Source organism: Phytophthora sojae (genome assembly GCF_000149755.1).
Source record: "Phytophthora sojae unplaced genomic scaffold PHYSOscaffold_2, whole genome shotgun sequence".
In the NCBI taxonomy this organism is placed as follows: Eukaryota; Oomycota; class Peronosporomycetes; order Peronosporales; family Peronosporaceae; genus Phytophthora; species Phytophthora sojae.
In genome coordinates, this window is record NW_009258116.1 from 10,104,500 (window position 1) to 10,116,965 (window position 12,466).

The 12,466-nt window shown below is 52.1% G+C and overlaps 4 protein-coding genes across 4 annotated transcripts; 1 reads left to right on the forward strand and 3 right to left on the reverse strand.

The window, feature by feature from the left end:
- Window positions 1-529: 529 nt before the first annotated feature.
- Window positions 530-5,597, forward strand: PHYSODRAFT_326924 (hypothetical protein; the record flags this gene model as incomplete). The annotated part of the gene is made up of 10 exons (XM_009522968.1): window positions 530-554; window positions 591-1,037; window positions 1,105-1,545; window positions 2,115-2,820; window positions 3,374-3,617; window positions 3,696-4,068; window positions 4,106-4,638; window positions 4,729-4,862; window positions 4,938-5,022; window positions 5,091-5,597. 10 exons carry the CDS (start codon window positions 530-532, stop codon window positions 5,595-5,597), a joined length of 3,495 nt encoding a protein of 1,164 aa, XP_009521263.1.
- A 942-nt stretch (window positions 5,598-6,539) lies between these two features.
- PHYSODRAFT_411083 (hypothetical protein) lies at window positions 6,540-8,876 on the reverse strand (the record flags this gene model as incomplete). Its single annotated transcript, XM_009522969.1, has 1 exon — window positions 6,540-8,876. A coding segment is annotated over one exon (2,337 nt), but the record flags the coding sequence as incomplete, so codon positions are not given.
- Window positions 8,877-9,328: 452 nt separating this feature from the next.
- Window positions 9,329-9,700, reverse strand: PHYSODRAFT_485200 (hypothetical protein; the record flags this gene model as incomplete). Its single annotated transcript, XM_009522970.1, has 1 exon — window positions 9,329-9,700. The coding sequence occupies one exon, from the start codon at window positions 9,698-9,700 to the stop codon at window positions 9,329-9,331; it is 372 nt and encodes a 123-aa protein (XP_009521265.1).
- A 488-nt stretch (window positions 9,701-10,188) lies between these two features.
- On the reverse strand, window positions 10,189-11,794 carry PHYSODRAFT_442753 (hypothetical protein; the record flags this gene model as incomplete). Its single annotated transcript, XM_009522971.1, has 3 exons — window positions 10,189-11,199; window positions 11,249-11,472; window positions 11,527-11,794. Coding segments are annotated over 3 exons (1,503 nt in total), but the record flags the coding sequence as incomplete, so codon positions are not given.
- Between the last annotated feature and the right edge of the window lie 672 nt (window positions 11,795-12,466).

A 12,466-nucleotide genomic window follows, 5' to 3' on the forward strand; every position in this document is an offset into this window, starting at 1 on the left:
CTTCGGTTCCAGCTGCCAGCTCTTGCGGACGTTCTCGTCCATCTTGGTGTCCATGTTGTGGCCGAACGGGGACTTCTCACACAGAGCGATCAATTTTTCAGCTTGTTCAGCGCATAACGGGGTGAGGACAGCGCCCACTCCATCCACAAACAGCCCTGGTACGGCGGGTAAAGTGCCCGCGAGCCCACCGAACGAATACTCTCCTGCGTGTGCGTCTGCGCGAGCGAGAAGTCTGCTGACCTCGGTACATCCGACCCCATTGGGCTTCAGCACGTCTTGAAACTTGCCTTTGCCGGTGAAAGGCCACTTGTCGTCGTCAAAGTCCTCCTCGTCCATGCTTGTTCGGTCTGCGCCTCAATTCGAAGAATCGGTAATGCAAAAGGGAGGTTTTGGGAGAATGTCGTATTCTTTCAATCAAGTCATCTTACGTCAGTTGGTTGGGCAGTTGAAGCTGAATATTTTTCTGGGTGGCTTTCATTTTGGTCAGTTTACAATTTTCTTTTCAAAGCAAACATCCCGTTGCCCACAAATGACTTCGAAGCAAGATTTCGAGAGTGGGAAATGACCCTTTGGTGTGGTTGGCGACCCAGACGACGTGCCTGTCCCGAAGTGGGCTGCCTGCGCTAACATCAGTGAAATTGTCGCCTCTGCTGACGAGTATGCGGGCGAGTACTCGTTTGGGGGTCGGGCCGACACTCTTCCAACTGCGCCTGGCCTTCGTGTCGATGAAGTTTCTGTCCTTCTACCGCTGGACGCAGCCCAAGCGCAGAAGCTGATCGCCAAGTGTGATAAGTCTCTGTTCGGCCACGGCATGGAGACGAAGACTGACGAGAGCGTCCGCAAGAGCTGGCAACTCGAGGCGGATCAAGTCGAGATCAAGAACCCGCTCTGGCAGACTGGGGTCGACAAGTTGACTGAGACCATTGCCAGTCGACTGGGCTACAAGGGTGTGCCTCTCCGGTGTGTGCTGTACAAGGTGCTCGTGTATGGCGAAGGCGGGCATTTCCTCAACCACCAAGATACGGAGAAGGAGGACGGTATGATCGCAACTCTGGTTGTCCAGCCGCCCAGCACGCACGAAGGAGGTGACCTGGTGGTGTATAGAGGCGAAGAAGTTGAACACCGCCACGACTTTGGGAAGTGAAGGCACCGCCCCGTTCAACTGTCACTACGCTGTGCACTACGCAGACGCAGAGCATGCATTGGAGAAGGTGACGAAGGGCTATCGACTTGCTCTGGTCTACTCCATTTGTCTGCCAGCGTCAATGCGCCACCTCAAACGTGAATCTGGTCGGATGTTGAGTGATGAATTAGCTGATACAATCAGCTACATGGGTCCTGAAGACGAATCGTTTGCGCTGTTATTATCGCACCAGTACACCATGAAGAGCATTGGAGATTTAGGCTCCGGTGCCTTGAAAGGGGTCGACAGTGCGAGGGTTCGAGTGCTGGAAGAAGCGAACGCTGCCGTGGCTGAAGACAAGAAACTTCGGTTCTTTATCGCAGAGCTGACTGTAAAGTTTGAGACCCGACTTGAGGAAGATGGTTGGTGTCTTCGTTTTTATACGGAAGGCCTGCACTGGTACACTTCAAGCGGGTAAGATCTCGGCTACTGGGAGTCGAGGGGAGTGAAGCTGAATTTCCTCAACCCTGGACGAGAAACCTTGACTCAACTATGGAAAGTCTACAGGGAAGCGAAGATGTGTACACGGGTAACGAGGGAACCGTCATAAGCACGAAATACGCCAGATTCGCGGTTGTTGCGTGGCCGGCCAGTCGTCACTTGGACTATGTCCTGAACCTCTTGTCTGCCGAGCTCGCAGCCGAGGAATTACTTACCCGCCGACCCGTTGACGCTCCAACACTGCGAGGTTTTCTGGCTGCGGCAGTTGCTAGATATGGGTGGGGGCCCAAAACTTACGGCAGTACGAAGGCTTCCTTGAGGTTTTCCCGATCTTTTTGCGAGTTGCTGGTGGATGCCGGTGATGCGTATCTGGTCAAGTTATTCGTTACGACTTACTGTCCTCGTCTGGGAAATATGAACGATAACAGAACTATCGTCCCGGTGATGGTCAAACTGATCAACGCATTCCCCTGGAGTGAGATTGGGTCAGTACTGCTGGACGTTCTGGGCAATCCAACGCAGCTGTACCAGACTTTCGTGACATCTAGAGACTCGGAGATGGAGTTACTGCTGCAAGTGGGGGATGCAGTGAAGAGACCGGAAGCCAAGAAGGATCTCTTCGACAAGGCAGCCAAATGCAACGTGAGACTTCGTACTCCGAAGACAGTTGAGATCTTCTGGGAGCATGTTCTCCTTCCTGCAGATTCGCAAGCGTTCGAGGCGATGACCGACGGTATTTTGCAAAAGAATCCGAGTGAGTTGGGCTCTTTCGTCGAAGTTTTCTCGAAGCACGTCGGAGATCACGACACCACAGGCAAGTTTGCTGTGCTGGAGGCGATTGCAGCCAAGCGGATGGGTTGGTTGAAAGAACAAATCGCGAGACTCGACAAGGTCGACAAGACATTCTCTTGGAAATTGCCATACGCATCGTACCCCGACTACCCGGAAAATGAAGAATTCTTCCAGGGTTCTGAGGAATCGATGACTACGGAGGGGGTCGTGAAGCTCACGGACACTTATCACGCCAATTCGTTTGCTGATGCATTGGACTATTCCCTACATGAGGGATCCTATACCGTGGAAACCAGAGAGAACCGAGAGCCGTTTGTGAAGATTACCAAGACGCGCGAGTGGTTTAACAGTGTCCAGAACAGGCTGGTTCAGTATGGGGAAGAGTTGGCGCACTTGAAGGAACAGTATGCGAGTGCTGCGAGTGAGGTTTCTGCGCAAGAATGAGGAGCTCATGCAAGCCGTTTTCTTTTTTTTAAATGCGGCGTTCGTAGCATCGAGATGAGTACCATGGGTGGACGCTAACAAAAAAAAGGATTGATTTCTAGCTGAAAATATGGTTTTGTTGAGCCACAGTATTAACATAATGGCAAGAAACTCCTTACTAACTTTGCAAGAAACCTAATCTAAAGATCCGAAAGTTTTGTGAAAGAGATAATCTGACCAGAATTTGATTGATGAATCCCAATTCATCCTAATGCTGCATCTCTTCGGGAGTCTGCCCTACGTGAAGTAAACCCGCACGACCGGCACAGTGCCTTGTATCACTTCCATTTCCTTTCCGTGAAGCGTACGCCAAGTCCTCCAACAGCAGATCAAGAATACCAATGCATAACGCGAATCTCCTAGCAATGCTCATGGCTGCCGTTCCTGAAGAAAGGGACCTCGAGAAGGATTTTGCAAAAGGAAAGTGGCCATTTGGAGGCCGAGGCAAACCTGACGACGTGCCAACTCCCACAGGAGCCAAATGCGTGAGATCAGCGAGATTCTGGCGCACACCGACGGCCAAGCAGGGGAATACTCATTTGGAGGACAAGCTGATTCACTGCCTGTGGCGCCGGGGCTCTATGTGGACGATGTTGGGAACGTCCCGGTTCCTCTCTCCAACGAACTTGCCGGTAAACTAATCGCTCTGTGTGAGATGTCCCCCTTTGGCCACAACATGGACACCAAAATGGACGATGAAGTGCGGAATAGCTGGCAGGTCGAGCCTGGTAAAGTCCAATTCAAGAACCCCGAGCGGGCCAGGGGTATCAACAAGATGATGTGGTAAATTTCGGAGCGCCTGGGCTACAAGGACATCAAGTTGGATTGCTTCCTCTACAAGTTGCTGGTCTACGGAGAGGGCGGACATTTCCTGAAGCACCAGGACACGGAGACGCAAGACGGAATGATCGCAACTCTGGTCATTCAGCCGCCGAGCCTGCATGAAGGCGGGGAATTGGTGGTTAATCGTGGTGGAGAAGTGCGGTATCGCCACGATTTTGGCAAAGCTGAGGGTACAGCGGCCTATCGCCCGCACTATGCAGTGCATTACGCTGATGCCGAGCATGCATTGGAGAAAGTGACGAGTGGGTTTCGTCTGGCATTGGTGTACTCGATTTGTCTGCCTCCACAAGAGCGTCACCTGCAGCGAGCGACCAACAAGCCACTGGGTGAAGGCCTGGCAAGTGTAATCAGCAGCATGGGCAGCGGACAAGCCGTTCGTGCTGCTGCTGTCGCACGAGTACACGATGAAGAGCACGATAGACCTGGGCGCTCGGGCGTTGAAAGGCGTCGACCGCGTGAGGTTTGGCGCTTTGGAAGAAGCCAACGGTATCGTTGCTGAAGACAAGAAGCTGGTGTTTCATCTCGCCGAACTCAAGCACAGCTTTGAAAGACTTGGCTGGGTGGAATACGAGCGCAAGCAAAGCGTGGACTGGTACACGATGGATGGCGAGTATCTCGGCCACGCGAATAAAATGAAGTCAGCGTTCAACTTCCTCAATCCTGCCAACCAATCGCTCTCTGACCTCTGGATGCCGCACGGGGCGAAAGAAGACAAGGGGTACACAGGCAACGAAGGGCCATCGGCAACTACCAAGTATTCGAGGTTTGCGATAGCTGCGTGGCCGGTCGCTCGATATGCAGGGAACGCTGTCGAGTATTTGCCTATGGATACCGCTGTTGACGCTCTCTCCACTCACAAGCCAACGAATCTCCAAAGACTACTGAACCAAGTGAAAGTGAGGTTCAAAGCCGAGAAGGGGAGCGCTGGACACCTACCCAAATGGGAGTTCAGCAAGTTTTGCCAGATATTTTCCGGGTTGCTATAGGAAGCTGGGAATCCATCGTTGGTGACGCAGTTTTTCACGGATCTGTGTCCATCCCTCGGCGGTGTGGAGTACAATGCTGATGTGATTCCATCCCTTGTCGCGCTTGTACACGCGTATGACTGGAAGGACATTGGGTCTGCCTTGATGCATTCCTTGGGCAAAAATGCAACCCCACGCTGGTACAATAACACCCCCGTTGGATGCTGCAGCGTGGAGCTTACACTATGTCTGGTGGACAGCCTCGACGGCGGAGCGGCTCAGCAAGACTTATTGAAAATGGCCCAGGAGAAGGCGGTGGAATTCGATGACGAGAAGTTTTGTTCGGATGATGTTGCCCGCTACTGTGGAAGTGAACGATACAGGGGACAGACAAGACTTTATCCGTGGCATTGGAGGATCGACTGAAGCGTGCAGACCCAAGTTTACTACGCCTGAACGCGGGTGACACTGTGGGTGAGATTTATTCGTCAGCACAGGCGATCAGCTCCATCCGCATCAAGTGGCTACATGATCGAATTGAATTGTTGGACAAGCCGTTCACCTGGGAGATGCCCGATGCCAAATACTACGACAAGAAAGTGGAGCCGTTGCTTCGAGGTCCCGATGAATCGATAACCATCACGTATTGCGATAGCAGCGATGCGCAGTATTACGCGAAGGTTTGGGCGGATCGCCAAGACGCAGCATCATTTAAGACCGAAGCTGGTAGCAGCGGTAGTCGCGCTTTTATTACGATTACCAAGACCCGCCAGTGGTACGATGATTCTCGAAAGACCTTGGAGGAGTACAAGGTCGAGCTCGCGCAGCTGAGGGAGCAGTATGGCGAAGGGAATGACGGCGGTGCCATGAAGCGCGCGCGGGTGGAGTAATTCTAGTACTGCGTTGGGCTGGCCACAGCACTCCCTCCGCAGGTGCACACTGAAGTTGTTGCGTGGGATCAACGTCGCTGCTGGTTTGGAGGTGATTAGTAACTCGATTCTGCGGCTAACGCTCTTACCGAAACTGTTTTCTCGCTAGCTCTTAGATTTCTTGCATAAAATTCAACACTCAGCCACTTGCAGCAAGCACCAAAGTTGCTGTTTTTCTACCAAATTTTGCACTGCTCACGGTGCCCACTGCCTGCGGTGCGGACCTCTTGCAGGAGAAGGCGGTGGAACTGGATGAGAAGACCGATTTTGTCTTGTTACTTTGGAAGTGGGCGCAGAAAAGGAAGACCACTGAGAAGAGTCGACAGCGCCGGAGACTCGAGTCCTTTGAGGAAGGTATATTTGAGAATGAGAACACACTTGGAGCAGAGGCTCCGTACGAACATGGATAGGGGAATTCCCCTTGGAGACGTGGGGCTAGATCTCTAACCTAGCTATACTTGTTGCCTGTCCTACTGCTGGGCAGAATGAGCACTCGCAATGACACATATCACCGCTGAGTAATGCTTGCAAGGTTCTCCTACTTGTAACAGGCGATACAAAGTTCTCCGTTTTTGCCGCTTTATCGCCGATGATATGCGAATACCGGAGCAAAATCTAGCGAACTTATCCCCGAAGTTATGAGCAGGAAAGGTAACAAGTTGTCCTCTCGGACTAAACTCAGAATCTCACAAACAAAAATACCCTTTGTTCACGTGAAGAATGAGGCATGATCCTACAAACCATAACTGGAGTCGTCGCCACGCTTGCGGAACAGTCCTTCATGCAGTTGGCAACATTTCTCCCTTGATTCACCCTCACGTGCCACCGTGAAGCTCTCGACTTTCAATTCTGACGAGCCCAAGCCTTCGTCGATAGAAGTTTCAGAAGCGTTTCCACCGTCGTCTTCGTCAACTCGCCCAGCTCTTCCTTCAAACGCGGCAGATTCTCTTGGTTCTCGTCGTACCACGCGCGTGTCTTCGTGATCTCCACGAACGGATCGCGCTCACCGCCACCACCACTCATTCCGAAGGAAGCATTGATCTGAGTCGCCCTTGCGCGGTACCCGGCGTGCTTTGAACAAAACATCTGCGCACTCCACGAGCTACCAAAGTTGATAATCCCAGTCGTAGTCATTGTCTCTTCAGGACCACGGAGAAACTTTTCAATTTCAACGGACTTGCGGAACTCCGCCACCGGCATCGTCCACGAGAACGGCTTCTCTAACACACGAATCTGGTCCTTCAGCCACTCTACGCGGCCAGATATAATCGCCACAAACAGAGCTTTCTTGTCATCGGGGAAACTACCGACTTCGAGATAGCGCGAAAGTATTTTGATGACTGGGTTTAGCAACCGCGGGCTCATTTGTTGGAACTTGCAGGATAGCGTGTAGAGCATAGCGTCATTGCCGCGGCTGAGAATTAATTCCCAGAGTTCCCGGAGCGGTATCAACGAAACCAACCTGCCATCTTTAAGCCCCACGGCTCCCTTCACTGCCAGTGCTAACAGATCTCGTTGAGGTTCTTCACGGTCGAAAGCGTTGACAACCGCCAGCACGTCGTCAACAGCGTTGGGGTTCTCGCTGTTGCTAGTCAAGGCATCCAAAATCGATTTACCAACGTCTGCCCAGCTGAATTTCTGCACCAGTTTGGCAATATCCGAGGCAAGGCCTCCTTTATGAGTCACTCTGCTAAATAACATACTCCTGAAGAAGAAGTTCACCAACCTCGACGTACCACAACTCTCCAATTGTCGACATAGCACTTGACAGACGCAAGTCGATAGGAAAAAAGGCTGCAGCTGGTCCGAGTATCCTCTGCGTGAGTACTCCAGTCGATATGTTTCCATGTCCTCCAACTTTGTGTTCGCAATCTCAATTAGTCTCTGCAGCCTAGCTGTACCGACCGGCACCCGCTCTTGCAGCGCCATAAAGGCAGTTTCCACGCTGATAAATCTGCATGTAAATTCCAAACTCTCCAATTCGGGCCACGCGACGACAGCGAATCGGGAGTAGATGCTGTCTTTTGTCGGTCCTTCGTTGCCCGTGTAGCTGTGCATGTCACTGCTTCCGTAAGGCTTTTGCCAGAATTGAGACCGGGTTTCAGTATTTGGATTGAGAAAGTTGAGCTTTAGCTTCACCTTGTCGCCATTGCCAAGACATTCCCCGCGAGTTGAGTACCAAGTCACGTTCTCTTCACGGCCGTTTTCGTCCCAATCGCCAATAGCTCCAAACCTGCCGTAAAAGTTGACATGGTGATATAATTTGACGATTTGAAATTGCAGCTTCTTCTCGGCAGAAATTGAATTATTTGCTTCATCCAGTGCCAGAAATCTCGCGCGGTCGACGCCCTTCAGTGCACTTGCCCCAAGCCCCGCAATACTATGTTTCGTATACTCGTGGACCAAGAACAGCGCGAAATTGTCGTCTCCTGACGCCATTGTCTCGATGGTTTCTGCTAGTTCTCCACTCATCGGTCGATTTGGGTTCCGCTCCAAGTGCCGCATGTTTACTGGTAAGCAAACCGAGTATACCAATGCGAGACGGTACCCCTTCGTTACCCTCTCTAGTGCATGCTCTGCGTCGGCGTAATGGACAGCGTAATGGGGCAAATACGTTGCTGTTCCATCAGCTTTTCCAAAATCATGGCGGTGCTTCACCTCCCCGTTCCGATACACCACTAAGTCTCCTCCTTCGTGCAAGCTCGGAGGCTGCACAATCAACGTCGCGATCATGCCATCCTCCTTCTCGGTGTCCTGGTGCTTCAAAAAGTGGCCCCCTTCTCCATACACCAGCAACTTGTACAATACACACTGCAACGGAATATCCTTGTACCCCAGTCGCTCAGCAATAGTCACCGCCATCTTCTCAATCCCTGCCTTCCACAGCGGATTCTTGAACTTCACTTGGTCAGGCTGCAACTCCCAGCTCTTTCGTACATTCTCGTCCATTTTGGTGTCCATGTTGTGGCCGAACGGAGACTCGGTGCACTTCTCAATAATCCTATGGGCTCTCTCCTCCCACAAAGGGACTGGAACTGGCCCCACCCCATCCACAAACATGCCGGGAACCACAGGCAATTGGTCAGCTTGTCCTCCGAAGGAGAAATCGCCAGAGTGCTCGCTCGCTCTTCCCAAGATGGCGCTGATCTTGCCACACGCAGTTCCCGTCGGAACTGGGATTTCGTCAACTCCCCCTTTGTCGCTGAATGGCCACTCCTTGTCGCCAAAGTCTTCATCAAAATCCGGGGCTTGGTCTTCCAGCTGCTCATACTCGGTGTCCGACATGATTGAGTCCTGGTCTGAAAAACGGAAAATCAGAAGGAAAGATTAATTTGGCATTGTGGATTGAAAGAAAGTGACAGTCACAAAAATGTGAAATAGCAATAGAGTTTATACTCGTCTGCACGCTACTCGTGAATGCTCCAATAGAATACCTTCCGTTCGTAAGCTTCGTGCAGTACTACTTAATCCGTACACGCTTCTTGGCACAATCGTTCCATTCTCGAGGTCTCTGTTCAGGAACAATTTTAAGTCATTCACCGTATCCGTAAACCAGACACGAGTACTTGGCGTGTGCTTTACAGAGAGGAATTGGAAGTAAGAGAAAAAATGTCTAGAAGGCAAACTATCTCAACAATTCGATAAGTCGTCGCCAAACCTCATCCAGATTGTCTTAGAAACCGCCGAGCTGGCTATTCCATTACCACGTCTTCGATTTCTTCGGCGTCTTCGCTGTCTTCTTCTCTGGGGCGCTTTCGGCTCACGGTAAGAGTGGGGTCTGTAAAGCGTTTCGCTAACAGCTTCTCTTTTTCAGACTTATACCTCTCAGCTGTCGCTTGCCGCTGTTCGTAGTACCTGCGGGTCTTCGTGATTCTCACAAACGCGTCGCGGCCAGTCCCTTCGGCTGTCAGGTCAAACGATGCATTCTCTTGCTTGTGGCGGGTCCACCGTTGGGCGTGCCTCAGATTCCTGAAGTACACCAACCCTTCCGTGGTCATGGTGCTTTCGGGGCCTCTGAGAAAGGCTTGGACGCGGGCGTTGTCGATGAAAAGCGCATTAGACATTCCCACGTAAACGGTCTGTCCAGCTGGTCAATCTGCTGGTTCAGCCACTCAATTCGCATCATAGCGATTGAAGCAATGGTTTTAAACTTTTCATCGCTCGTGTCCAAAGGCGCCACATGCTCTGAAGCCGCTTCGAGAACAGGTTCCAGGTCATCTGGCTTGATCTTCTTGAAATGCTCAACAAGGCTGGTAAGGACAGCCAAGTCATCACTCTGGACCACACATTTCCAGAGCAGACTTTTCACGGTAGAATCTACCACTTTTTCAGGGTCACTTTCCAGGACTTTGGTCATAGCCTCACCCAAAAGCGCGGTCTGGGCCTCGCCTCGTTCCAGCTTGTCGACCAAACGCAATGTCAGCTTAACGTCATTCTCTGCCTCCCACCCGTAGCTGCGGTGACGGTCGCTTGCTTTTCTCAAGATCTTGAGAACCGCATCCTTAACGTCGATCCACTTGAATGCTTCGATCAGCGAGCAAATGCTGTCGACAAACTTCTCTCCAACGGCAAATTTATCGAACACTAAACTCACGAGAGTAGCATCATCAGACTTCACGATGAGGTCGGCCATCTTCTGACAAAAAGTCGAAGGAGCTGCACTCGGATCCCGGTAACTGTACCGCCTGCACATTGAACGGAGTTTCTCCTTCGCTGCGGCTTCTGTGCTAGCCCTCTCCATGAATTGTCGTAAGGTGTCTGCACCGACGGCTTCTTGAGCATGAAGTGCAGCGGCTGCGGCTTCATTGTTCACGAATCTGAACGAATAGTCGATGTTCTTGCTTGCAGGCCACGCGAACACAGCATATCGAGTCAGTTCAATCGTCTTCATCTGGTCTTCGCCACCGCCGCCGTCAATCGAATAGCCGTCGCTCTTCCAGAGCTGGGACAACTTAAGTCTCCCAGGGTTCAAAAACGTCGGCTTGAAAGTGGTGACCGCATCCTTCTCCTTTGGCCCCTGAATAGAGTTGGTGTACATGGTGGTCAGAGCGCTACCGAACTTTTCCCCGCCGATAGAGTACCACGTGACCTCGTCCTTTCGGTCGTATTTTTGCCAGCTCGCGTACTCTTCTTCCCAATTAGGATCCTTGTGCGCCGCAACCCGGCCGTCGTAGCGCTTTACCGAGCGATTAAGACACTCGATGTAAAACACCAGCGCCTTGTCCTCTGGGATCAAACTGTTCGCTTCCAGCAGCGCGCGGTACCTCGTCTTGTCCATCTCACTCAGCGCGTCCGCTCCTCGACAGCGAATCAACTTGTCCGCGTATTTGCCCTCCAACAGCATTCCAAAGCAGTCGTCGTCATCATCGAGCCCCTTCAGCACTTCCGCGAGCTCTTCACTCAGCGGTTTATCGCCCTTCGCGTCCTCCAAATGTTTCATCTCGGCAGGCAGCGACAGTGAGTACTTCAGCATCAGCTGGAACCCACTCGTCACCTCCTCCCGAGCATGAGGAGCATCCACGAAATACGCCGCGTAATGCGGCAAGTAAGCTGCGGTCTCTTTCTCCAGCCCCAAAATCGTGTCGGAACTTCAGGTCGCGGCCTCGGAACACAACCAAAGTACCGCCCGAGTGTTCCGAGGGCAGCTGCACCTCCAATGTAGCCACGACCCCGTCCTGCTTGGCCTCTTGGTGTCTGGTCTCTCTAGCGCCTGGGCCGTACACCAGCAGCTCCTGGAGCTCGCAGTTGAGCTTACTCCGTTTAAAACCCAGACGGTCACCCACAGTTTCACCCAACTTTTGGATTCCTTTCACCCATTTTGGGTTTTTCATCTGCACTCGGTCGCATTGCAGTCTCCAGCATTGGTCTTGAGCCGAAGTTATTTTCTCACATAGTGCAAGTAATTTATCTTTCCTCTCTTCTGTCAGCGGCACGGGAATGGACCCAACGCCGTCCACAACGAGCCCCGGGATGGCAGGCAGCGAGGAGGTCTCACCTCCGAAGGAAAACTCGCCCGCTGCCACCTCCGCCTTCTCCAGCAGACGACTGAGCTTGGCGCACGTCTCGCCCTTGGGCGTCAGCACGTCGCCAGCTTCCCCCTCGCAGCCGAACGGCCACCGCAGCTCAGATCTCGTTGCCTCGGCCTCTTCGTCGCTCATATTTGGCGGGAAATCTTGCAGTAAGTTACGGAAAGGTTAAGTTTCCGGTTACATGTCAAAGTGGTAGGGTACCCTATATGTGTCATTTGATTTGCTAAAGTTAGGGAGTATCTTTTGAGTATCATGGCGGGTGGATGTTGGGGAGGGTACGAGGAGGGGGGGGGGGGTCCTTCGGAGGGCAAGCAGATACTTTACCAGCCGATCCTCAGCTGGCCGTGGAGGAGGTGGGTGCTGTTGAGAGGTGTTAGGCTCCACGTTGCTACTACTACGTAGAGTTACAGTCATAGCAGTCGCAAAGTAGATAGAGGAAAGACTGAGAAGCACGTAAGTGCCGAGGCAGAACGCCACGACAGGTACGGTAGAGGTTCCCACTTGCGCCGCAGGCGTCAAGTTCTCGAGTGAGTGGGAAACTCCAGCCAAACTCCTGCATACCAGCAGTCAGTGTATTAGCAGCATCAATACAACAAGCAAGATAACTACACTAAATCTAAGTACATGTTGTCCTTTGCACTAGGGCAGGGAGCAGAGCCTTCGTGCTCCCTGCCATCAATATCGTTCTCCATAGTAAAGTGTACATACTCCTGCTGTCATTGTACGACAGAGCTGGATACACTTGATAGCCGCGCGTGGCAACCACACGCGGAAGAGCTTTGGCAAGATCTGTCGTTGTTG